The sequence below is a fragment of the Xenopus tropicalis genome, chromosome 1 (genome assembly GCF_000004195.4).
Source record: "Xenopus tropicalis strain Nigerian chromosome 1, UCB_Xtro_10.0, whole genome shotgun sequence".
Lineage (NCBI taxonomy): Eukaryota > Metazoa > Chordata > Amphibia > Anura > Pipidae > Xenopus > Xenopus tropicalis.
Window position 1 is genome coordinate 16195283 of NC_030677.2, and position 24583 is coordinate 16219865.

Genomic DNA, 24583 nt, shown 5'->3' on the forward strand with positions numbered 1-24583 from the left:
TTACTCCATCGAACCATAACAGTGTAACGTGAGGAGGAGGAGCGACTGAGGGGAATTTACAAAGACTGATGAAATCAGTTAACTCGTGACTCTTGCCATTCACAAAATCTAGCGTAGCGCAATTACTCTCTGCGCATGTACTGCCATGGCGCACTCTCTAGGGGCATTTAAACCAATCACATAACTGGCCATTTAAATCCATGACGAAAGCGTCCTCTCTAAGGAGCAACTTATTTGGGGGCTTCTCCTGATCTGCCCCCCCCCCCCACCCCGAAACAGCACTGAGACCAAATGTGGGGTGCTGCCTGGAACTATGCCCCTTTTATAAATCCTGCTGGTTTGGCTCCCCTCATTTGTCTCTGGACTTGGGTGATTTACAAGAGTATTTGCCCCTTAGCTATGAAACTGCCAGGACTTGTTTAATGGTACCCAAGAGCTTGCAATCACTTTGATTGTAAGCTCTACGGGGCAGGGACCTCTTTCCTACTGTGTCTCATACCACATGGAACTTATTCCCTGTGCATTTATATATATATATTTATTTTATTTATTTATTATAACACGTCCTCCCTGTGTGTAATTCTGTAAGACTGGGTACCCTTGTGGCACTTTATAAATAAAGTTATACATACATACATACATCAGTAAGTAAATGGCAGCAATAAAAGGACCAATAGCGTTGCCCCTCACCTGTACAAAGCGCAGCCCCAGCGAGCAGCAGGCTCAGAGACGGCGACATAGCGAGTACCTGTGGGTTCAGCGAACTTTGCGGCTGTATATATACTATATGTACTGTATGTATGTACTGTATGTAGTGGGTAATTAATACCGGTAGTGGGCAGGGCATAGATCTCATGATCGCTGACGTTATCTATACAAGAGTAGGACGACGCCCCTTAGGTTTTTTTCCATTGTTGTTAGAACTGGCCTGATGCCAAGAGAGATGTGATGCTGTAAATGACACATTCACACACAGGTCTGTGCAGCTACAGCAACGCAAAGGGAGCAGCCACCGGGGCCACTTGGCCAGTAACACCACAAAGGGCAACTTGGCCCTACAGACCCAGTGAATGGCAGCCCCCATGTAGCAATTTATTTATAGGAAAGGCAATGGCCAAGTCTGGACTGGGATATAAAATAGGCCCTGGCATTCCCAGTACCCAGAGGCACAAACAGCCCCCCCAGCCCAATAAATAGTGACTGTCTGTGGCATCTTACAGCCCCCCTGGCATTCCCAGTACCCAGAGGCACAAACAGCCCCCCCAGCCCAATAAATAGTGACTGTCTGTGGCACCTTACAGCCCCCCCTGGCATTCCCAGTACCCAGAGGCACAAACAGCCCCCCAGCCCAATAAATAGTGACTGTCTGTGGCACCTTACAGCAGCCCCTCTGGCATTCCCAGTACCCAGAGGCACAAACAGCCCCCCCAGCCCAATAAATAGTGACTGTCTGTGGCACCTTACAGCCCCCCTGGCATTCCCAGTACCCAGAGGCACAAACAGCCCCCCCCAGCCCAATAAATAGTGACTGTCTGTGGCACCTTACAGCCCCCCCTGGCATTCCCAGTACCCAGAGGCACAAAACAGCCCCCCCCAGCCCAATAAATAGTGACTGTCTGTGGCACCTTACAGCCCCCCTGGCATTCCCAGTACCCAGAGGCACAAACAGCCCCCCCAGCCCAATAAATAGTGACTGTCTGTGGCACCTTACAGCCCCCCCCTGGCATTCCCAGTACCCAGAGGCACAAACAGCCCCCCAGCCCAATAAATAGTGACTGTCTGTGGCACCTTACAGCAGCCCCTCTGGCATTTGCCTGACCCACAGATAGCCAATCTGGGCCTGTGTGGCAATGGAACACAGGAGCACCTTTCCCTCTTTGTTCTTAGTAGTCCAAGAACATGGACCAAAACCCCCAAAATGTGCCCTCCAGTGCCCCCTACGGTTGTTGTCTAAAAATGTCATGTCCTAAACCCAATAATTACTTATTAATTCCTTATAGCAGGTAAGTGAAGGGGGTGGAGTGGGGGTAGTTTTTGAGGTATTAGCAAGGGCAGCACCCTTCGGGCCGGATTTGCTAACACAGTGCCCGCATTCCCCAAACCCCCCAAGCATGCACATCCATGTAGCTCGCATACGGAGCAGTAGGGAGAGGTCGCGCTTACGTCCCCATTGCTCTGTATGTGAGCAAAGTTTTAGTGTGGCTTGGGCAGCATATTGCCCCTAACTTTGTGCTGCCCTAGTCCCGGGCCTTTGTGGCCTTGGGTATAAGCGGGTTAACACTGCTCACAACAGGCTCCCCACTCATCAGCTCTCTGTTCCGGCACTTCCTGTTACCCAAAGCCGCTGACTCTCATTTGAGCCAAAAAGCTGCAGTTCGAAGTATAAAAATGCAGATATCTCAAGAAACCTGCTCCAAAAAGGAAATGAATATAAAACGAGAAGCACCCTGAGTAAGTTCATTTTTGGGGTTTAAATCCAACTAATAAATGATCTGCCCAACAGTAAAATGCCTGAATGTTACTTATTTGTTATGTATTGTTTTTAAAAAAGTCAAAGTAGCCCCAGGGCAGGTTAATGGGCAGCCATTGGGCAGGTGAGTGGGCAGCTGTTTGGCAGGTGTGTGGGCAGCCATTGGGCAGGTGATTGGGCAGGCATTGGGCAAGTAAGTGGGCAGCCGTTGGGCAGGTGAGTGGGCAGGTAAGTGGGCAGCCGTTGGGAAAGTGAGTGGGCAGCCGCTGGGCAGGTGAGTGGGCAGGTAAGTTGGCAGCCGTTGGGAAAGTGAGTGGGCAGCCGCTGGGCAGGTGAGTGGGCAGGTAAGTTGGCAGCAATTGGGAAGGTGAGTGGGCAGCCATTGGGCAGGTAAGTGGGCAACCTTACAGCCCCCCCTGGCATTCCCAGTACCCAGAGGCACAAACAGCCCCCCCAGCCCAATAAATAGTGACTGTCTGTGGCACCTTACAGCCCCCCCTGGCATTCCCAGTACCCAGAGGCACAAACAGCCCCCCAGCCCAATAAATAGTGACTGTCTGTGGCACCTTACAGCCCCCCTGGCAGCCGTTGGGAAAGTGAGTGGGCAGCCGCTGGGCAGGTGAGTGGGCAGGTAAGTTGGCAGCAATTGGGAAGGTGAGTGGGCAGCCATTGGGCAGCCGTTGGGCAGGTGAGTGGGCAGGTAAGTCGGCAGCCGTTGGGAAGGTGAGCAGGTAGCTGTTGGGAAGGTGAGTGGGCAGGTAAGTGGGCAACCATTGGGCAGCCGTTGGGCAGGTGAGTGGGCAGGCATTGGGCAGGTAAGTGGGCAGCCGTTGGGCAGGTAAGTGGGCAGCTGTTGGGCAGGTGAGTGGGCAGCCGTTGGGCAGGTAAGTGGGCAACCATTGGGCAGCCATTGGGCAGGTGAGTAGGCAGGCATTGGGCAGGTAAGTGGGCAGGCGTTGGGCATGTAAGTGGGCAGCCGTTGGGCAGATGAGTGGGCAACCATTGGGCAGGTGAGTGGGCAGGTGTTGGGCAGGTGAGTGGCAGCCTTTGCTGTGTGAGGAGAGAGAACTGGAAAATTACTGAGCCGTGTAATACACACCGCGCTGCAATGTGAGCTCCCCTGGGTGTGCGGCCCCCACAGTACTTGGGTCTGTCTCTCACACTGTATGATTCAATGGAAAATTCTACCTGTAACAATGGTTCCGCTTTGGATATGGATGGACATTACCAAGGTGCCGGGTTGTTGGGCGGGGTGTTCCCTGGAAAGCGGCATCATTAGACCCATAGAGATGGATGTCTGTTTAAAGGAGAACTAAAGCCTAACTAAAGATTCTACTGAATCCAAGATCTTATTGAGGTCAAGGGCAACCACTGGGCCAAGCCAATTCACTGGGCCAAGCCAATTCACTGGGCCAAGCCAATTTAATATTAGTCACCACTACATGAATCCAGGTCTGGTTTGGATTAGAGTGAGGATCCCTTTGGTCAGCAGGACCTTGGCCGGGGTCTAATTGTGATATCCTGGAAGGGAGAGGGGCCAGTGTTGGGGGCACAGTACAAGGGGCACCTTTCTGTTCGGATATGAAGACCATAAGTTATTTCCTGAAGGATGGGGGGGGGGCAATATATTATAGATATGGGCATGTTTGTAGACCACCAGTAGTTTGGATGCCAGGATTTCAGAATGATGTTATACCACTTCATGGGGGCACACAGGTTCCCCATCCCTGAACTCTGCCTTGTAACACAAATATCCTTTGTATGTGATCCCAAATAAATCAACAGATGGGGCACACACAGACAGCAACAGATGGGCCCATATACATGTACAGTGGCATAACTACCCGGGCAGCAGGGGGCGTGACTGCCTATAAGACCAACTGTGATTAAAGAAAGGAAATATATAAATATTTCCTTTCTTTTATCACATATTTATATATGTTTTTTCTTAGCTTCGTATGAGATTAGAAATGACTGGACTTCAGATTCTATAGGGAATAACCTACCCCTACTGTAAATGATAAGGATATTAGCAGTCACTGAGGGGTTCTGTGCCCATATAAAGGCACAAGGCTGCAGGCTGAGTTATACAGGGAACTCTGAGTATCACTCATGTATTATAAGGGATAATGTACCCCCTACTGTAAATGATAAGGATATTAGCAGTCACTGAGGGGTTCTGTGCCCATATAAAGGCACAAGGCTGCAGGCTGAGTTATACAGGGAACTCTGAGTATCACTCATGTATTATAAGGGATAATGTACCCCCTACTGTAAATGATAAGGATATTAGCAGTCATGGGCGTCCACAGAAGGGGGCAAGAGGGGGCACTTGCCCCCCCCTGGAAAAGTAGCAAAAAAAACAAAAACCTTACTCCGTTTCTGCACTTTCCCCTCAAGCCCGTTTTTGCTGTGCTCCGATTGGATCTTTCTTCTTGTGGATTCACCAATCAGAGCACAGCTTCCTTGACAGACAGTAAAATTGACCAATCAGAGCACAGATGCACACAGGGATCGGGAGATTTTGCAAACTGGAAACAGAAATAAAGACTGAAAAGATGAATCTGCCCCTGTAACTTTACCTGAGAACCAACTCTCAACTTTTGCTGCAGTTTTCATCCCACAGGTACTATACAGTTCTAAAGAATCACTAGCTGACATTAAATTGTTTAATTTATAATCTATCCCCTACCCTAACACATGGAGGGTAAGTTAACTCTTTCCCTCTGAAAAAGCTCATTGTGTGTTTATATATGTGTTGTTGTTTTTTGCACTTACTATTTTTTTTTTTTTTTTGTCATTGTTTTGTTCATTTATAGTAAGTTACAGTGGGGCCAATGTTGTGTATCAGTGCCAGTGTTATAGTGCCAGTGCCTGAATATCTGCCATCAGTACCCACTGCTCCTCATGGCATATAATGTGCTGGGTTTGTAAATACGGACTGCGTCTCACTGTATATAATGGGGAGTCAGTACCCACTGCCTTTCTTGCTATAAAACTAACATAAACACATCTAAAGGGGTGGTTCACTTTTAAGTTAACCTTTAGTATGTTATAAAATGGCCTATTCCTAGCAACTTTGCAATTGGTCTTCCTAATTAATTTTTTTGAATAATTTGCCTTTCTCTTCTGCCTCTATACAGATTTCAAATGGGGGCCAAAAAATATTGCTCTGCGAGGCTACAATTTTATTATTATTATAATTTTGTCTTATTTTTCCAAGTAGGCCCCTTAACTATTCATATTCCCATCTCTTGTTTAAATCACTACCTGGTTGCTAGGGTAAATAAGACCCTAGCAACCAGATAGCTGCTGAAATACCAAATGGAGAGCTGCTGAACAAAAAGCTAAATAACTGAAAAACCATTAAAAATAAAAGTGAATTCGAATGCGAACTACCCCTTTAAGCTAACTGATCCCCAAACACAAATGTTTGCAGATCCCCTAACAGAAATGCGCGTATGAATACTTTTACTACTAATACTAAACATTTTAGGGTAAAAAAAAAAGCACCCCCACCCGCACTTTTGTACAGTATCCCTGGGAGTCAGTGGGAACGGCAAGAGGTAGTTGGGAGGTTAACTTTTTACGTCAGCAGTGAATCCACTAAGTGTCACATTAGCTGTAGGTCAGTCTGTGTATGGGCCATATTTAGCCTCCCCTAGTATCATACTGCAAAAAAAAAAAATATATATATATATTTATCTGTTGCAGGATGATGCTAGCTTACTTGCCCCCCCTTGGAAAATTTTCTGCGGACGCCCATGTTAGCAGTCACTGAGGGGTTCTGTGCCCATATATAGGCACAAGGCTGCAGGCTGAGTTATACAGGGAACTCTGAGTATCACTCATGTATTATAAGGGATAATGTACCCCCTACTGTAAATGATAAGGATATTAGCAGTCACTGAGGGGTTCTGTGCCCATATAAAGGCACAAGGCTGCAGGCTGAGTTATACAGGGAACTCTGAGTATCACTCGTGTATTATAAGGGATAATGTACCCCCTACTGTAAATGATAAGGATATTAGCAGTCACTGAGGGGTTCTGTGCCCATATAAAGGCACAAGGCTGCAGGCTGAGTTATACAGGGAACTCTGAGTATCACTCATGTATTATAAGGGATAATGTACCCCGTACTGTAAATGATAAGGATATTAGCAGTCACTGAGGGGTTCTGTGCCCATATAAAGGCACAAGGCTGCAGGCTGAGTTATACAGGGAACTCTGAGTATCACTCGTGTATTATAAGGGATAATGTACCCCCTACTGTAAATGATAAGGATATTAGCAGTCACTGAGGGGTTATGTGCCCATATAAAGGCACAAGGCTGCAGGCTGAGTTATACAGGGAACTCTGAGTATCACTAATGTATTATAAGGGATAATGTACCCCCTACTGTAAATGATAAGGATATTAGCAGTCACTGAGGGGTTCTGTGACCATATAAAGGCACAAGGCTGCAGGCTGAGTTATACAGGGATATCACTCATGTATTATAAGGGATAATGTACCCCCTACTGTAAATGATAAGGATATTAGAAGTCAAGCCAGACTGGCATGACTGGTGGTTCCCATACAGTCCCAAGACCCAGTGCATGTGTGAGTCACGTGGGAGTACATATACAGTGTATATGAACTGGAAGGCAGCCAGCCTATGGAAATCCCCATAGTAGCAAAGCTGGAATGTCTAGCCCCTCCTCCTCTGAATGTGGGGTAGTGGCGCCTGTGCTGAGCTTACTGCCGGCCAAGGGTGCATTGGAGCCATAACGGTGTCTCACTCACATGTCATTCAGGGTGGGGCCCAACCCTCAGTGGCTTTTGTACTATTTGTAATTTTTCTAGTTCACATTGGAAAACATATTTTCATGTTGCTGCAGTGGGAAAATGAAATAATTTCACTTGGAAAGATACTAAATAAGAGTAGTGACTAATTAATGAGCTAATTGGTCAGTCAGTTCATTGGGGGCCACTGAGATTAATCTTAGGGTTTTAACTCATTGGGGGGCAGTGGGATTAATTTTAGGGTTTTAACTCATTGGGGGCAGTGGGATTAATCTTAGGGTTTTAACTCATTGGGGGCAGTGGGATTAATCTTAGGGTTTTAACTCATTGGGGGCAGTGGGATTAATTTTAGGGTTTTAACTCATTGGGGGCAGTGGGATTAATCTTAGGGTTTTAACTCATTGTTGGTCAGTGGGGTTCGTCCCTGAGAAGCTTCTCTGCGTTGCTTTTTGCTTGATACACAAGTTACTTACGTTCTAGGCAAGTTTTTGCAGAAGTTGCGTAAGAGTTGCTGTATCTTTATATGGCACTTACGCAATTTGCGTAACTTTTGCGACACGCCCAGGCCCCCCTGTGAAGCAGAATGCACCGGGCCCAGCACCCTAGCTCCCCCTGATGGTGGCCTGTGGTGGCCAAAATACTCCTTGCGCCATTACAAGCGAGAGGGTGCGGATTAAAATGGCAGCATTTCTTTTTGGGATAATACCATGACACATATTACCAGAAATATATAGCTTTCATAAAAATATACATTTGCCTATTGTTTTTGTTATTTCTTGAAAATGGGAAACTACTCCTGGTTTGGTCCTTGTGTCTGAGCCTGGGAGCAGTGTGTTAGAGCAAAGGCTGTGGGTCAGAGAAGGGCTGCAGTCAGGGTAATAGCAGGGGTTCATATGGTATTTGACTGCCACATAGTGGTACAATTGAGGTACTACAGTTACTGCAGTTCAAGCCGCTAATGAAATCAACAAAATGGATTTCAGAAATTGGTGTAACTAGATCATAGCGTAGATCCCTGCAGCAGGTCAGAGTGCAGATACTAGTCAGGTCACAGGTAGGAAGTATGGATTTGGGTATGGGTGCAGGTCATGTCACGTGTTGCAAAATATTCTTCATTTACTTTTTTTTTTTTACTTGCCAACTTCTAGTTTTATGGCAGGTAGAGGGCAGGGTTTCAGATAAAGCTGTAGCTGTTACAGGTTGGATTGGGTAGTGGGACCAAGTAGGTAAAAACACAGGTTGATGGTATGGTCTACAATAATAAAAAAAAAATATATATATATATATATATATATATACACACACATATATATGTTGTACATAAAATTATCTGGAAAATCAATACATGTTTCTCATTAGAACTTGAGGGCCATCATCTATGTAAGCTGCTGACAATATTGGTTCAGGGCCCGCAATCCTCTGGGCTGGCCAATCATTGCAGGCACAGCACTCCTACGCTCTTGCTTGAGACACCAGGGCCACATGGGGGGTGGACACTTGGGTGCCTATATAATAGATTTTCTTTTTTTTTCAAAAGTAAAAATCTCCCCAGCCCCAGCCAGAAAGTTTCTGCAGAAATCTGGCACCACTTCCGCAATCTGGTGGGGGGGGGGGGGTCTAAATACAGAACTGAGAACCTTATTAATGAGCCTTGTTATATAAGGTAACATTCTGGTGGTCATAATACATGATGAGACCCCCACTGATGGTGCTGGGGACACCTCCCCAATATCAGACCAATAGCCCCTAATTAGTGTCTCCTAATAATGACAACCCAAGGCTAGGGGGGTTATAAGTGCTCAACAGTAAAATAAAAGGCTAAGAAAAGCCTGAATAGTAGAAGTGTCACAGTGTGAGCACACAGCAGAGCGAGACTGGGCAGCGTCTGGCACATTCGCCCCTTTGCACCAAGCGACAATAAACCACAATATGCTGGGTTCCGCATCACACAGGAAGCCCTACACTGAGCTAATACCAAGGGGAATGATTACAATCTTTTATGTTTCTACGAGGAGATGGTTTTTACCTTTTATGGAAACAGTTGCTGCACTTTCAGGTGCATATAAAATATACAGACCACCCTTGTGTTACCTGAAGCCCCCTCATATCATGTGTTGCATTGCAGACGTATGTTAGTGAGACAGCTTCCCGAGACTGCCTATTTCTGTCTGTCTAATAAACGCTCAGTTATTCTGAAGAGCTTTGTCTTGGGAGTCCATAACAAGGTATTCTAGGTCACAAAGTAAAACTACCTCCGCTCTGGTTTGGGGTAAGGAAAATGGATATTTGTGTGTAACTCCTGGCTGATTGCACAGTGTAATGATGACCGGGGGCGCATTTAACCCAACATCCGCTGGTTACAGAATCACTTCCTATTCTGCTTCCTGTGATAAAAATAAAGAGCAGACTGTTGTTATGCAGTGGGGTAACCAGACCTACCAGTCAGGGTCCTACTGGGCCCTTTATACATTCGAGCCCCCCAGCAGTTGCAGGGTCTGCTTCCTAAAGTCTGGGGCTGCCCCCCGGGGAGATGGGCTCAGCAAGAACAACTATTTGCAGCTGAAAGATCCAAGTCATTGGCCTGGCAGTTATCTCTGCACTCTGGGTTGGTTCAACCGTTAAAGCGATACTGACACGTTCCTTTGAAAATCCATAGGAAAGTGTCCGCATTAGTAATGACAAAATGTTTGGGGCCAAAAGTCCCCCCAAAACTGCCCCCAGCCCAGCAATACTTACCAAGAACCTGCAAGTACCCCTGGCCCTTAGGGTTTGAGTGGCCTACCCATCAACACTGCCCCTTCCCCCCCATCCTGCCCCTTGTAGGGTCCAAGTTTCATTGCTCTGATTGGCTAATGACCAACGAAAGCAAACAGCCCATCAGCCAAGCAGAGCACATATAAACAAGGGGCATGTGTTTTTAGGGTGCAACATATAACCAAAATATATCTTTCACAACTTTATTTAAACAAAAAGAAATCTGGACAAAAACCTGACAAATATAGAGTACTTTCAACCAAGTGGTGGGGGAAATTAAAAAAAAAAAAGTGTTTCTTAATAGGAGAACATATATTAACACTAAAGTGCAACTTCACATTTTAAACATAAACGTATCTCCGTTTAACCTGAAAGCCCCCCCATATCGGGCTGACACTGTAACTGTACGACCCCCTAACTATATAGCTGGAGATACAGAAATCCAGTACCCTGACTGTACAACATGGCTTCTCCTAGTTACCAGCACAAAGGGCCCCTGTGTTGGCACAGCTCCGTGCTCCTTCATAAGGAATGTCATGTTCCGTACATAAGGATAATTAAGGACAAATAATGTATAATAAATGGCAGCATATGTACAACAAGTGAATGCACACACCAACCGGCAAGTTTTTTTTTTCATACTTAACAATAACCAAAAATAAATTACAGAAAACAACCCCAAACCTATACACGCTCCTGCCCTGCCAGGATTCCTCGACATGAAAATAGCAGCCATCATTTAGCAGCGGAACGACCAAGTCTGAATGCTTCTTCTTGCCCCATGTGCCGGCAGAGGCTGCTCCTCCAGTTGCAAAAATCTCCTCTGTGGGATGCGCAGGAACGGACATCCCTGATCCCAGAAACCAAAAGCTTTAGCTCCTCTTGCACCCCATGCTGGGAAATAAACTGTAGTGCCACCACTGATTCCTGCAGCAGTGAGAACCTTCATAGGGGGGAGAGGATACAGAGCTGGATTAGTGCACAACCCTGGCTTCATGGTGCTCGTGACTTGCCCTTTAACAAAGTGAAAAAAGTGTTCCAAAAAACCCCTGTGAATGTAAGCGATAGAGTTCAAATGGTTCAGGCCACTCTCACTTTAACCAGGTAACGAATGGGAATTCTTTGGTATTAATAAGGCTGACCTTTCATGGGTCTCAAACATTGGCCTAATGCATAGTGATAAATCCCATCACAGCTTCATCTATGGCTCCTCTCCAAATATAAATCCCACAGTGGGGGAGAAAATACAAAAAAAAACGCAACAAAACCCCTCCTTCTGTTCCCAATAAAAGTGCTTAAGCTCCTCAGTAGTCGTGGGCACAGGCTGTGGCCCCCCCATTAGTAGATCCTAGAAGGAAAAGATGTAGGTATACGATAGGGGTGAATCCGCCCGTCCCGCTGCTTGATCGGCCTCCTCATGGGAAGCCTCTGCTGATCTTCAAACTGCTTGTGGTCGGGAAAGTAACCGAAGTTCATGGGTGGGAACGGCGGGTGCGGAGCAATGTTCATCATCATATTCATTCCATGGAAAGGATAGGGGCCTCTTGGAGGGGCTGTAAGGGTACAAGATATGGATAGCGTCAGATAACTGGGATATCAACATTCTCAGGGCAGATTATTATATCTCTATATCTATACACAGTACATTAGGTACAATCTAATAACAAATAACCAGTGGCGTAACTATATATACACACACCAGACCGTGGGGGGGGGGGGGGGGGGGGGGGGCAGGGTACCTGCTGTACCTTAGTCCCAGCTCCCCGGTGCAGTCACCGCCAGAGGGGTGGCCGGGGGAGAAAGGACTGGTTATGCCGGGCCCTCTCATAAGTTTTTTCTGCAGGGGGGCCCAGCACGACCAAGTTACGCCACTGCAAATAACAACCCCTGATTGGAAGTGGCCCCATCCCGTTACAACCAACCAGACTCATCCCCAAACCCCACCCTCTTTGTATTAAAGGAACACAAAAAAAATGTAAGTAAGTATATTAAAGTATAATGCACCGTTGCCCTGCACTGGTACAACTGAAACCCTTCTATAGTTTATACAACCAAAGCTGCTGTGTAGCCCCGGGGCAGCAATTAAAGGGGAAAAGGCACAGGTTACTTAGCAGATAACAGATAAAGCCCCATTGTATTTAACAGAGCTTATCGGTTATCTGCTAAGTAACCTGCGCCTTTTCTCCTTTGAATGGCTGTCCCAGGGGCTACACAGCAGGGAGTGGGGCCTGAAACAAAGACAAATTAATATAAAATATTGGTTACTATGGGTAAGTGCACTGGTGCAACAATATGAGCCAATTTGTGGCTGCAGGGCAACAGTACATTATATTTTAATTACTTGAATTCTATTTTTTTTGGTGTTACTGTTCCTTGGAATGCAGACACCCTCTTTTCAAGAAAACCCACCTCCTTCCATGTCAGGGCAATTGCCATCAAAGCTGATGTATCCAGGGGCGAAGTTGTCCACCATGAAAGGAGTATCCGTAACAAAAGACAGTTCTGTTGGGGGGGAACAAGACTTGTGAAGCGGGCCATTGGAAGAATCTGACCTGCCTATCTGCAGCTGTGTGTGGCTGGACACCCAGACATCTATTTGAAGGCCTTATAGCCTGTAGGACTACTCAATCTGGCCCAATATGTGCTTGTCTGCATTGCCCAAGAAACTCATACAGGCCCGGACTGGCAATTTGTGGGTTCTGGCAAATGCCAGAGTGGCTGCTGTAAGGTGCCATAGGCAGTCACTATTTACTGGGCTGCTTGGGGGCTGTTTATGCCTCTGTGCAACTGATAGGAGTCCCAGTCCAGACCTGCTCATATACTTGAGCAAACAAGCCAAGCTTAATGGGTATAGAGAGTCAGCCCACAGCTCAGCTCAATGGATTTACTTGCCTAAGTGGCTACCATTTTCCCTTTACCTTGTGCTTTGGGGTAATTTCCATGAAAGGGGGCAGGTCCCGGCATCCCATTACCGACCATTAATGGATTATCAGGGATAAAGGAAAATTCTGGTAAAGAAAAAAAGGAAAACCTGAGTAGGAAGATGGTCCCCACTTAGGCAACATCTGGAGTCATGTGATGCCCAAGTAGATGTGTTACCTGACTGGGAATAAACGTTTATCCAGGAGCTCTATGGGTGTTTCATGAATTAGTGGCTTTGCATGTTCGTATAGAAGAGTCACAACCTTCACTGTAAGGCTGATGCCAGACGAGGCGTAGGGCGGATATTTTCGGCAAGCCGAATATATCACCCTACGCCTCCTACATGTGCCTGCACCTGAATGAATGGAATATGCTCGGGTGCAGGCACATATAGCCAAAATACGCATAAAAACGCAAGACTTTCAAACTCTCACGTTTTTCTGCATATTTTGGCTACATGTGCCTGCACCCCAGCGTATCTCATTCATTCAGGTGCAGGCACATGTAGGAGGCATAGAGCCCTATGCCTCGTCTGGCATTAGCCTAAATGCAAAGGGACAGGGTTGGACTGAGCCTGTGGGGCACAGGGAAAAAAACCCATTGTGCCCCCCCAACCCAGGCCTACTCCCCACTGGGAACAGTCTGAGAGCAACTGAACCCTCCACCCTGATAGAGACGGTAGAGGGACATGCAAACACGCATGTGTGAGGCACACCCAGTCCAACACTGAGAAATAAGCACTGGAACTGACCTCCTCTAATGTCCCTAGAACGCTCATCAAAGCTGGTGTATCCAGGACAGTATCCACGCAATGGCTCCTTCTCTGTGGAAATAAGATGCTCACCTCAGCCAACAGAACAGAAGATACAATACAGAAGAAACAGGAGAAAGATGCCACCTATGTTGTGTAAAAACCATTGAGTCAATGATTCACTAGAACATGGGGTGCCCAGCAACATTGGTTCTACAGCTAGCAAAGTGATTGCATCAGGGTCTTCTGGGTAAAACCTTAAAAAATATATTGGCTACAAATGCTAGACATTATGTTATGTGCTTGTGTACTTGCCCGGGGCCCCCGGAGCCCTTTAGCAGGGAAGATTTGGGCCTCTGAAGCTGCTACTTTTTACTAGTGTTCCAATATTTCTGACAAGCCCTAAGCTTTGTTCCAGCAGCTCTCTGAGCACACTGAGCATGTGCAGTGCCCCTGGCCTAACAAGACCCAAGATGGGGAGCTGAACAGCTTTAAAGGCCTAGACCACTGCCATGATAGGGCTGCTGAACCCAAGAGCTGGTACAGTATATAATATATAACATTTCTACTAATGTTCTTTTTTAGGCTTGAGTTCACAGTGCCATAAAAACTACCCTGAAAGAAACACTTGAATGTGCTTAAAATGACCAGTCCCTGTTTTCTAAGATATTTTGCCTGAAATCCAAATAATGGTGAGTAGGCAGAAGAGCGATCTATGTATCTGTATGTGATCTACCAGTAAATAGTGAGTTGCTGATCATTAGATCCCAGCACTGTCTATAATTAACCTCTTGGGCATCCATGTTGTAGAACATACTGAAACATTAAAGGGGTGGTTCACCTTTAAGTTAACTTTTAGTACGTTATAGATTGACCAGTTCTTAGCAACTTTTGAGTTGGTTTCTCTTCTGCTTCTTTCCAGCTTTGAAATGGGGGCCCCTGAGCCAAAAAACTATTGCTCTGTGAGGCTACAGCTTTAATATTTGTGCTTTTCTTTGTATCCAGTCCCTCCCCTATTCATATTCTAGTTTCTCATTCTAACCACTGTCTGGTTGCTAGGGTAATTTTATCTGCTAAATTTCCAAATTGGAGAGTTGCTGAATATAGAAGGTAGGTAATATAAAAACCACAAACTAAAAAATGAAGACCAGTTGCAGTTTGTTTCTAAATAGCACTCTCTACGGCATAGTAAAAGTTAATTTAAAGGTGAACGACCCCTTTATAACTTAGTTTCTTCAGGAACCAACCCCTCAGGAGCCTTGTAGGACCCAATCCATACCCACCCGGTGATTACCAAAAAGAACAAAATAACAAGTGGAAAAGGCCAAACACAGACAGACCCATTATGGAGACTGGAATTAGATGGAATATACTGGAAACCACTGTTGGCCACAGACAAAATAGGTTCTGTATGTGTCTGCCCTGGTGGCCCAGCTCTTTATCAATGGATAAATGCCGACGTGGGTTGTCCATATGTACTTGGAAATCGGTGATCGTTCCATTTTTATTTTTTTTGTATGTTGGTTCTTAATCCGAATGGATCTGTCTGTTCAGCCAACGTTACGTGGTGAAGTAAAGACCAACCGTGACAATGACATGCATAGGAGTGTGCTACCCCCATGGATTCCTACACACTGAGCCCTACCCCAGCGGCAGCTGTCTCTTCCTAGAACTCTGTCTTTCTCAAAAGGCTCGGCATTGCCGCTTCGCCACGTGACCACACGAGATGGAGCGCCACTAACGCTAGCACCTGACAGGAGACGGTGAGTTAGGTACAGAAGGGTTAATGTATTAGATTCACCAATACTGCAGACTTTTACTTGACTGGACCTTGAAAATAGGGTAGGGATCATGTATGTTAGAGCTGAGTTAGGGCCCATGAGCGTCAAACACATGAGCCAAAGAGTTAGAAAAGTGCAGGTTATTCCAGTTCAACCCAGGACTAGATTTGCAAGAAATCTGCAAAGCCCAAAATTACCCTCATACTGTATTATCAAAGGGAAATAATATTGCAGCTCCCATCTAGATGTACAAGTATAAAACAAAATAAATATGGAAGAAACAATGCATACACATTATACTGCATGTGTAAGTGAAAACATACAGATATTCAGTGCAGATAGAATTACAGGTATTGGACTCCTTATTTGGAAACCCATTAAACAGAAAGTTCCGAATTACAGAAAGGCCATCTCCCATAGATTCAATTTAAATCAAATAATTCACATTGTTAAAAACGGTTTCCTTTATCTCTGTAATAATAAAACAGTACCTGTACTTGATCCCAACTAAGATATAATTACCCCTTATTGGGGCAGAACAGCCCTATTGGGTTTATTTAATGGTTAAAAGATTCCCTTTTCTCTGTAATAATAAAACAGTACCTGTACTTGATCCCAACTAAGATATAATTACCCCTTATTGGGGGCAGAACAGCCCTATTGGGTTTATTTAATGGTTAAATGATTCCCTTTTCTCTGTAATAATAAACAGTACCTGTACTTGATCCCACTAAGATATAATTACCCTTATTGGGGCAGAACAGCCCTATTGGGTTTATTTAATGGTTAAATGATTCCCTTTTCTCTGTAATATAAAACAGTACCTGTACTTGATCCCAACTAAGAATATATTACCCCTTATTGGGGCAGAACAGCCCTATTGGGTTTATTTAATGGTTAAATGATTCCCTTTTCTCTGTAATAATAAAACAGTAACTGTACTTGATCCCAACTAAGATATAATTACCCCTTATTGGGGCAGAACAGCCCTATTGGTTTATTTAATGGTTTAAATAATTCCCTTTTCTCTGTAATAATAAAACAGTACCTGTACTTGATCCCAACTAAGATATAATTACCCCTTATTGGGGGCAGAACAGCCCTATTGGGTTTATTTCATGGTTAAATGATTCCCTTTTCTCTGTAATAATAAAACAGTACCTGTACTTGATCCCAACTAAGATATAATTAATCCTCATAGGAGACAAAACAATCCTATTGGGTTTAATAATTGTATAAAACTTTTTTTTTGTAGCCTTGAGGTAGGAGATCCGAATTACGAAAAGACAGCTTATCCGGAAAACCCCAGTTCATGAGCATTCTGGATAACGGGTCCCATACCTGTATTTCCTTACACTGTACTAAATCTAATAATGCCACACGGGGCAGATCCTTGGCACGCAGATAAATGCAGGCCCCTACACTAGCATCAGGCTTTCCCTGTGCAACTGTGGCAGCCCAGGCGCAGGCACTCCATGGGGATTTTTAGAACCAAATTCATACTCGTGCATTTTGGTGCCAAAATCCGCTCTGTGTGCCTGCACCTAGACTGACGCAATGGCTTAGGATGCAGGCACAGGGAAAGGGACTGATTTTTGGCCTGAATCAGCCCCATGTGCCATTAGGAATGCAATATATCAGCTCACTGCCCTATCTATAAACACTGAGGCAAGGTTAGAAGTTTTTGCATGCAGGAAGGTTGCATTAGGACATGCAGATTAATCTTATCCATACCAAGAAGGATTAAAACACAGACATCTGCCCATAAACCAATGGAAAGTCTGCGGAAGGGAGTTATTTGCATGGCTACTTTTGAAATAAACATGCAAATGTGGTTACATTGCCCCATCTCATAATCAAATGAATGAAACGCTTCTTACAGACATGAATATACACCATAAAATAATAAAAAAATAGATACCAGGTCACATTAAACCGACAGGGATCTGCTCTATAAAGCTCCTTTAAGGTAAATGTCACTCTCAAACATACGCCCATTGTTCCAACAGCTCCTACAGGTATGGGATCTGCCTCTCAGTGTATGGGGGGGGGGGGTTGGCCCCAAAATGAGACGCTGCACAGGTGGGCAAAAGGCAGCAGACGGAAATTTTTTTTACCATGTCTGTCATTACACTTAAGGGCAAGTCCACTTGATTTAAGGTGGCCATACATATCGATCCCTTAGACGGCCCGTGTAGGGCAGAAACGAGGGGCCTGCCCGACCGATATCCGGCCGGAAATCGCCCAGATATGGATCAGGCAGGTTTAAAAATGTAGTCAGATCAGGGGCCGCATCGGCTCGTTGATGTGGTCCCTGAGCCAACTGCGCCTATACCAGTCATTTAATTCGATTGTTTGGCCCCAGGGACAAATGACCAAATTAGCCCGATATCGCCCACCCGTAGGTGGGGATATTGTGAGAAGATCCACTCGCCAAGTGAGCGGATCTTAGCATGTATGGCCGCCTTTAGGCTTGCGCATTGCTTAAGAGACTCCCGTATGTCTGCAATTGCTAGATGGCAAACCGCTTCCAACACAGTAGCGTGGGGGATAATTAGCTTCAAAGGAAAGGGTTAAAGATAAATGTAGACAAAACATAGATGTAACGATTAGCCATATAAGTTCCACCAAGGGGTCAAGGTAAGACAGGTAAACAGGGTGATTAATGCTTGCAAAATGTCAAGATGATTAATGACTGTAAAATAATACATCCTCGCTAAAAAAAATTCAAATGCTCTTGTACGCCGATGATTGGGGGCAGTTCTTCATCTTTTACAAAGTGCTTTACTTACTGCTTGTAAAGATCAGTGATATCGGAAAATCCCTGTCAGCCCCCCCACCACCTGCCTGATAATAGGAAAGAGAGCAGCCCATAAGAAATTAGAGAATAGAGCTCTGTAGAGGTTAGCCAATGAGGGAGGACCATTAGAAATTAAGAAATGAGGGACGTGGAATTGTTTTGGGCTGCTGTAGAGAAGCTTACATCTTACATATAAAAATCACGGGCACCTTACCTCGTGGCACTTCTACTCCCCAAGCCTTCGCAATATGGGTGAGCAGAATCTGCGTGGACTTGCGATGTGCTATTTGGTTCCAGTGCACAGCATCCTTGCACCGGTGGGGCAGTTCCAAGCGGAAATGGTAGTGCATGTCCACTACGTCTAGGTCGTACAGGTTGGCAAAGGTGGCACCGTAAAAGTTGCCGTCGATCACATCCCATCGGATGTTGTACCTCACATACTGTAAGAGAGGCAATAATAGTCTGTTATAACTCACTGCAGAGCCCAAAGCCTCTAGAGATAAATGTTAGTCCGATATCCACGTGACTATGGCATTACCCATGACGCCTGCAATCTTTTCAAGCATATTAATCTACTCCTGCTGATCAAGGGAAAAAGCAGCCCTGCTGTGACCTTTATAAATGACTTCCTAATATGCCCTTGTACCTCTGGCATCTCAGTGTCCCGGAAGCCCGCAGGCATGGTCATGTTCCAAATGATAAGACTTTCAGGGGTGAGAACCTCATGTAGGCGTCTAAACAGCGTCTGCAGGTTGGATTTGTACTCTTTAAGTTGTATATCATTGTATCTGGTAAGGGAAGAAGCAAAGGTCTGTCCAATGGCCTGCATCCCACCCTTGCACAATATCATATTAGAAAGAAAATAAAAAACACTTTTGAATTCCTGCTCTTGTTCTAAATGACTCCTATGGATTATCAATCGCTGTTAATACTGCCCCTGTTCCAAGGGGTTTCCCCATTACGTGGCACTTTATGGGACAAGGGAAACCATGAACAAGTCCAATGGGGTAAGCCTTAACTGGGAAAAACTGCTTTATGCTGCCCATAGAGATCAATGCAGCAGTAAAACATATTTCTCAGATGTGATCAAGCCCTACTCTGCCTGACCATGGGAAGGAGAGCAGCCCAAGAGCAGACAGTGCAAAGGGTTAGACTGGGGTGTGCAGGGCCCACTGGAGCTGCAGCCCAATAGGCCCACCCCAACAGACTTCCATCACCTGCCCAAAGCCCCCCTCCAGCATATGTATATTACAATTCTCTTTGGCACGTTAGGGGGAGGTAGATGAGCGGCAGAGAACTGGTGGGGGGTCTGGGTCGGCAGGGCCCCCCAGGTTTTTTTCCTGGTGCCCCGCTGGCCCAGTCTGACCCTGAATCAAAGCTCTGTACTTTAGCAAGTACTTGGACAAGACTGAATTCAATTACCTAAGGGGAAGGTTGCTAGTATAACTAAGACATATGTGCCCATATTTCTCCCAAGTGAATAGCGTATAAATGAATGGCAAAGTCCTGTTTTTCACATAGGGCAGACGGCTCACCTGTTAACATCCCAGATGCAGGAGTTAATAATGAGCACGTCTGGCTTTTGGTCAGCTTTAAAGTCAGATAAGATGCTCTCCATGTAGTCAGAGTAAGCTCGGGTGAGGAAGTAGAAGCGCACAAGATGGTGGTTGGTGCGGTATTGACGCACTTCTCTGTAGGTGACGCGATTGTGCATCTCCTCTAGAACGCCACCCTCAATCAGCGTATCCTTTAGAAAGGTCTTCTCTCCCTGCAAAAGTGGAATATGTGTTATTACACAAGCGTTTACGTGCTTAGCATTCCTTCACCCCCTTTACATCTATCATCCATCCTTATACCAGCGAGCACTTTGGCACCCATTTTCTGCCTGTCACCGCTCCAGGTGGTCCAATAAGGAACCTTTGCACGCCAATATCTGCATTCTCTACCAATATATTTGGTATCCTTCCGTTTAGCCTTTGGGCCAACTGGTTAGCAATTGTAAAAAAAGTTTTATTGAGTGTAAAAAAACATGGCTATCTGTACCCCAGCTTCCATATAGCACCCAGCTTTGTAAATGAGCCCTAAAGACTTTAAGGGGAGTTTTTAGTTGCAGTTCAGCTCAGCTCAGTCATAAGGGACCCCTTTGCCCCAGAACAGCTAATACTTTACCTTGCATTTTAACTGATGCTCAGTCAGAAAGTTTCCATCTTGAAGGAACTTGACAAGGTCTTTATAAACAGATCTCTGGACTGGAAAATATACATAAAAAGGATATTGTATATGTATCATTACAAAGTTTGGCTACAGACTTATGGTCTACAGTACAAAAGAGATGAAAAAAAATAAAATAAAAATGTGTCTAAAGTGATGGATACACTTTAACCCTTTCAGAGCCACAGCAGGAATTAAAGGGCATATATGCAGCTGCCTAACAGTAATAACATAACACCCCCTTACCCCGGCTGTGGTTATGGCTCTCAGCAGGCTGGACAGGGGTTGGATCAAAGGGAAAGCTAAAATGTGGGTCTATTACTATGGGTTCTAAAGCCAGATACTAATAGCCCATGTGTTTTAGAAGAATGTCTGACTGACTGATGTAATGACAAATGGCCAGGCAATTTCTTGGTTGAACTTGTACTCCCCTTCTTTCTTCTTTATCTCTATTTTCTTTCCACTTTCCTTCTTCTATTTTTTTTTTATATTATTATTTAATTTCAATTTATCAATTTATTTCATTTGTTAGTGTTCTGTTAAATTTGAAAACCCAAAAAATAAATAAAATAAAAGAGCGGGGGTCTCTAGTGGAGGAGGGGCTATGCCACAGCTCCTAGCCTGTGGGACACTGTGGGTAGGAAGTTATAAATCAGCCATGTGATAACACTGGGGGGATGATAGGACTCCCGGAATCCAGACAGCTGGAATGAAACAATAGTAGGGAAAAATCAGGGAAAGTCCTGCAATCTGAGACATGTAAAACTTTTGCAGATGCAAATTGGGACGATCCAATCATTGGCCCCGGTCAGCAACATAAAGGGCCCGAGCGTACCAGCACATCCACGGCACAATACAGCTCTAAAATAAAATAATTACTTTATTACACTAAAAACATTAGGGGATCCCCATGATGGAGGCAGAAAGTGTCGGTAACAAAGAAAGGACTTACTCGAGTCCCCCAGGATCGCCACATACTTATTGTGGAGCAGCTGCTGTGCATGTTCTGTGCTAAAGCAGCTCATGTCTCTCCGGCTCCGGTCTGAAGCTGCAACAGAAAAATCGGGGGTTAGTACTGGGCAGATACAGCAGGGAATAGGAATGTCCTTATAGCCTTAATACAGAATTATGTAATAGTTGAAGGAAAATTAAATCCCGATATCCAATATGGCTAGAAAAGTTCTGGTAATGTTGGAAAGTATACACCAACGCCAAGGTGTAACTGGGTCCTGAAGCCCTTACATGGTCACAGGTGCTTATACAGAGTGGGCCCCAAACATGCATGCATTAATATCCCCTAAACATCATATAGCCATACCTGCACAAATACAGGTATGGGATCCCTTATCCAGAAACCAGTTATCCAGAAAGTTCCGAATTACAAAATGTCCATCTCCCATAGACTCCATTATAAGCAAATAATTCTAATTCTTAAAAATGATTCCCTTTTCTCTGTAAGGGGTAATTATATCTTAGTTGGGATCAAGTACAGGTACTGTTTTATTATTACAGAGAAAAGGGAATCATTTAACCATGAAATAAACCCAATAGGGCTGTTCTGCCCCCAATAAGGGGTAATTATATCTTAGTTGGGATCAAGTACAGGTACTGTTTTATTATTACAGAGAAAAGGGAATCATTTAACCATTAAATAAACCCAATAGGGCTGTTCTGCCCCAATAAGGGGTAATTATATCTTAGTTGGGATCAAGTACAGGTACTGTTTTATTATTACAGAGAAAAGGGAATCATTTAACCATTAAATAAACCCAATAGGGCTGTTCTGCCCCAATAAGGGGTAATTATATCTTAGTTGGGATCAAGTACAGGTACTGTTTTATTATTACAGAGAAAAGGGAATCATTTAACCATTAAATAAACCCAATAGGGCTGTTCTGCCCCCAATAAGGGGTAATTATATCTTAGTTGGGATCAAGTACAGTTACAGTTACAGAGAAAAAGGAAATCAGTTTTAAAATTCTGAATTATAGGATTAAAATGGAGTGTCTTACTGTCTCGGCACAATAGCGAAAAGGGTATCTCTCTGGTAAAAGAAATCGTCTACATCAGCGCAGTGTCCCAAATGGTATTTGTGCAGTTGGTGATTCTGAGACTATTTGTGACATTTTTAACCTTGCACTCGGGATACTCGGCCCCCCGCACCGGGGATACTTGTGACAGGAGACAACAGATGCATTCCTTGTACTACAATTGCAGTTGTTCTGTACTTGTATCCTGTTCTAAAATCTTTGTTAACTAAAATATAAGTGTTTATATCATAAACCTAAAACACCAATACCTACAGATGCTACCTCTCCATGGGATATGTATTGAGTATACTTCCCACAACAAAAACCTGTTATATTGCCACACATATTGCATGGTGCAAATCTCATTCAGTGCTAACTTACCCAGGAACAGCAGCATGTAAGGTACATACGGCCTTGCCTGGCACACAGCGATTCACAATAACTATCAATCAGGAGCCATTCATTAAATAGAAATAGGAACACACACCAGCAGCAAACACTGACCCGCCTGATCCACATCAGGGGCTGTAACTTACTAGGTCTCTATACATTGGATCCTTCGTTGAGCGTTCATGCAGCCCCACGTCTAGCCGGCCAAGAGGCAAATACAGTGTATGGATAGGGAGAGAGCCTCAGAAGCAGCTGGGGGGTGAGCTCCACTGAGAGCGGCCAAACTTTAGTGACCTTGCTGCTATCATCCCAGAACAGAGAGGCAGGGTCTCCTGATAAGGGGCAGCAGGGGTGGGGGGGGGGGGGGCGCGGCGCAGGGGATTTATAATTATTTACAGAAAACTGAACTGCCAGCTTCCAACATGGAGTTTCAATAAAGCATAATTAAATAGTACATGCTGAATGTTAAGCACCCCATCTGGATAACTCCCCCCAGTGATTGTAATCACTTACCTGATACCCCAGCCCCCCCCAAAAAACGTCCATAGACTCCAGTGGGTGAAAAAAAAAAAAAAAAAAGTCACTCAAAAAAATGGATGCCCATTGACTTCAACGTGAATTTATCAGCAAAGCAAAATGGGACAGATTCAGTCATCACTAATTTTAAGCGTGAAGACACACAGAGCTACTAGTAGCAGCTACTTGTCGTGGCTACTAAAATAGACAATGATGATCATTTACGGATAACTGTTTCTACGTGTGTTTTAGCAGAGGCAATTCTTAGTACTGTCTATGGCAGGGGATTTTCTGGTGTTCAGTAGCCATAAAAAGTAGCTGCTACTAGTAGCTCCATGTGTCTTCACCCTAAGAATTACACGTCTGAATTATTTGACTGTACTGCAGCAAAGAGAGCACAGAGCTGGCACAGGCAAGATCCCCCAGGGCCGCCATCAGAAATCACGGGGCCCCTCACAACAAAATTTTCTGGGCCCCACCCACCCAAGCCCCCAATGGCCCCTCCCTCCCACACCCCCAATGGCCCCTCCCATCAATACAAGGGACACACAGGCATTGGTAGCGAGGGCCCACTAAAACCTTGGTAGCCAGGGCCCCCCTAAAACATTTGTGGCCAAGGATTACGTTTTGCATTAGTGCCAGTGCCACTAAAACATTGCTAGCCTGCCCAGGGCCCCCTAAAACATTGGTGGTCCTCCCCCAGTGTCCCCCATACAATGGCCCACTCTCCGCTGCTTCTTGCCGCTCCCCCCCCCACCCCCCAGAATCCTCCTGCTTCTTCCAGGGTCCCCCAAGCATCCTGCTGCTTCCTTCAGGGGCCCCCCCAAGCATCCTCCACCTTCCCCCAGGGCCCCCCCAAACATCCTCCACCTTCCCCCAGGCCCCCCCCCCAAACATCCTACACCCCCAAACATCCTACACCTTCCCCCAGGCCCCAATCCTACACCTCCCCAGGCCCCCCCAACATCCTACACCTTCCCCCAGGCCCCCCCCCCAAACATCCTACACCTTCCCCCAGGCCCCCCCCCCCCAAACATCCTACACCTTCCCCCAGGCCCCCCCCAAACATCCTACACCTTCCCCCAGGCCCCCCCCCCAAACATCCTACACCTTCCCCCAGGCCCCCCCCCCCCAAACATCCTACACCTTCCCCCAGGCCCCCCCCCCCAAAC

The 24583-nt window shown here is 45.4% G+C and overlaps 1 protein-coding gene across 14 annotated transcripts in view; it reads right to left on the minus strand.

The window, feature by feature from the left end:
- Positions 1-10199: 10199 nt before the first annotated feature.
- pced1a (PC-esterase domain containing 1A) overlaps positions 10200-24583 on the minus strand; it is a 30809-nt gene continuing 16425 nt past the window's right edge. For 3 of the 14 annotated variants that reach the window (XM_004911303.4, XM_004911309.4, XM_031900522.1), the window contains 10 exons: positions 21428-21523; positions 20434-20513; positions 19800-20032; positions 18911-19052; positions 18479-18704; positions 15329-15433; positions 13684-13755; positions 12929-13021; positions 12420-12512; positions 10957-11563 (listed from right to left, as the gene is read on the minus strand). In XM_004911303.4, the coding sequence (XP_004911360.2) occupies positions 11349-11563; positions 12420-12512; positions 12929-13021; positions 13684-13755; positions 15329-15433; positions 18479-18704; positions 18911-19052; positions 19800-20032; positions 20434-20513; positions 21428-21500 (1332 nt within the window). In that variant the 5' untranslated portion in view covers positions 21501-21523 and the 3' untranslated portion in view covers positions 10957-11348. 14 annotated transcript variants of the gene reach the window in all.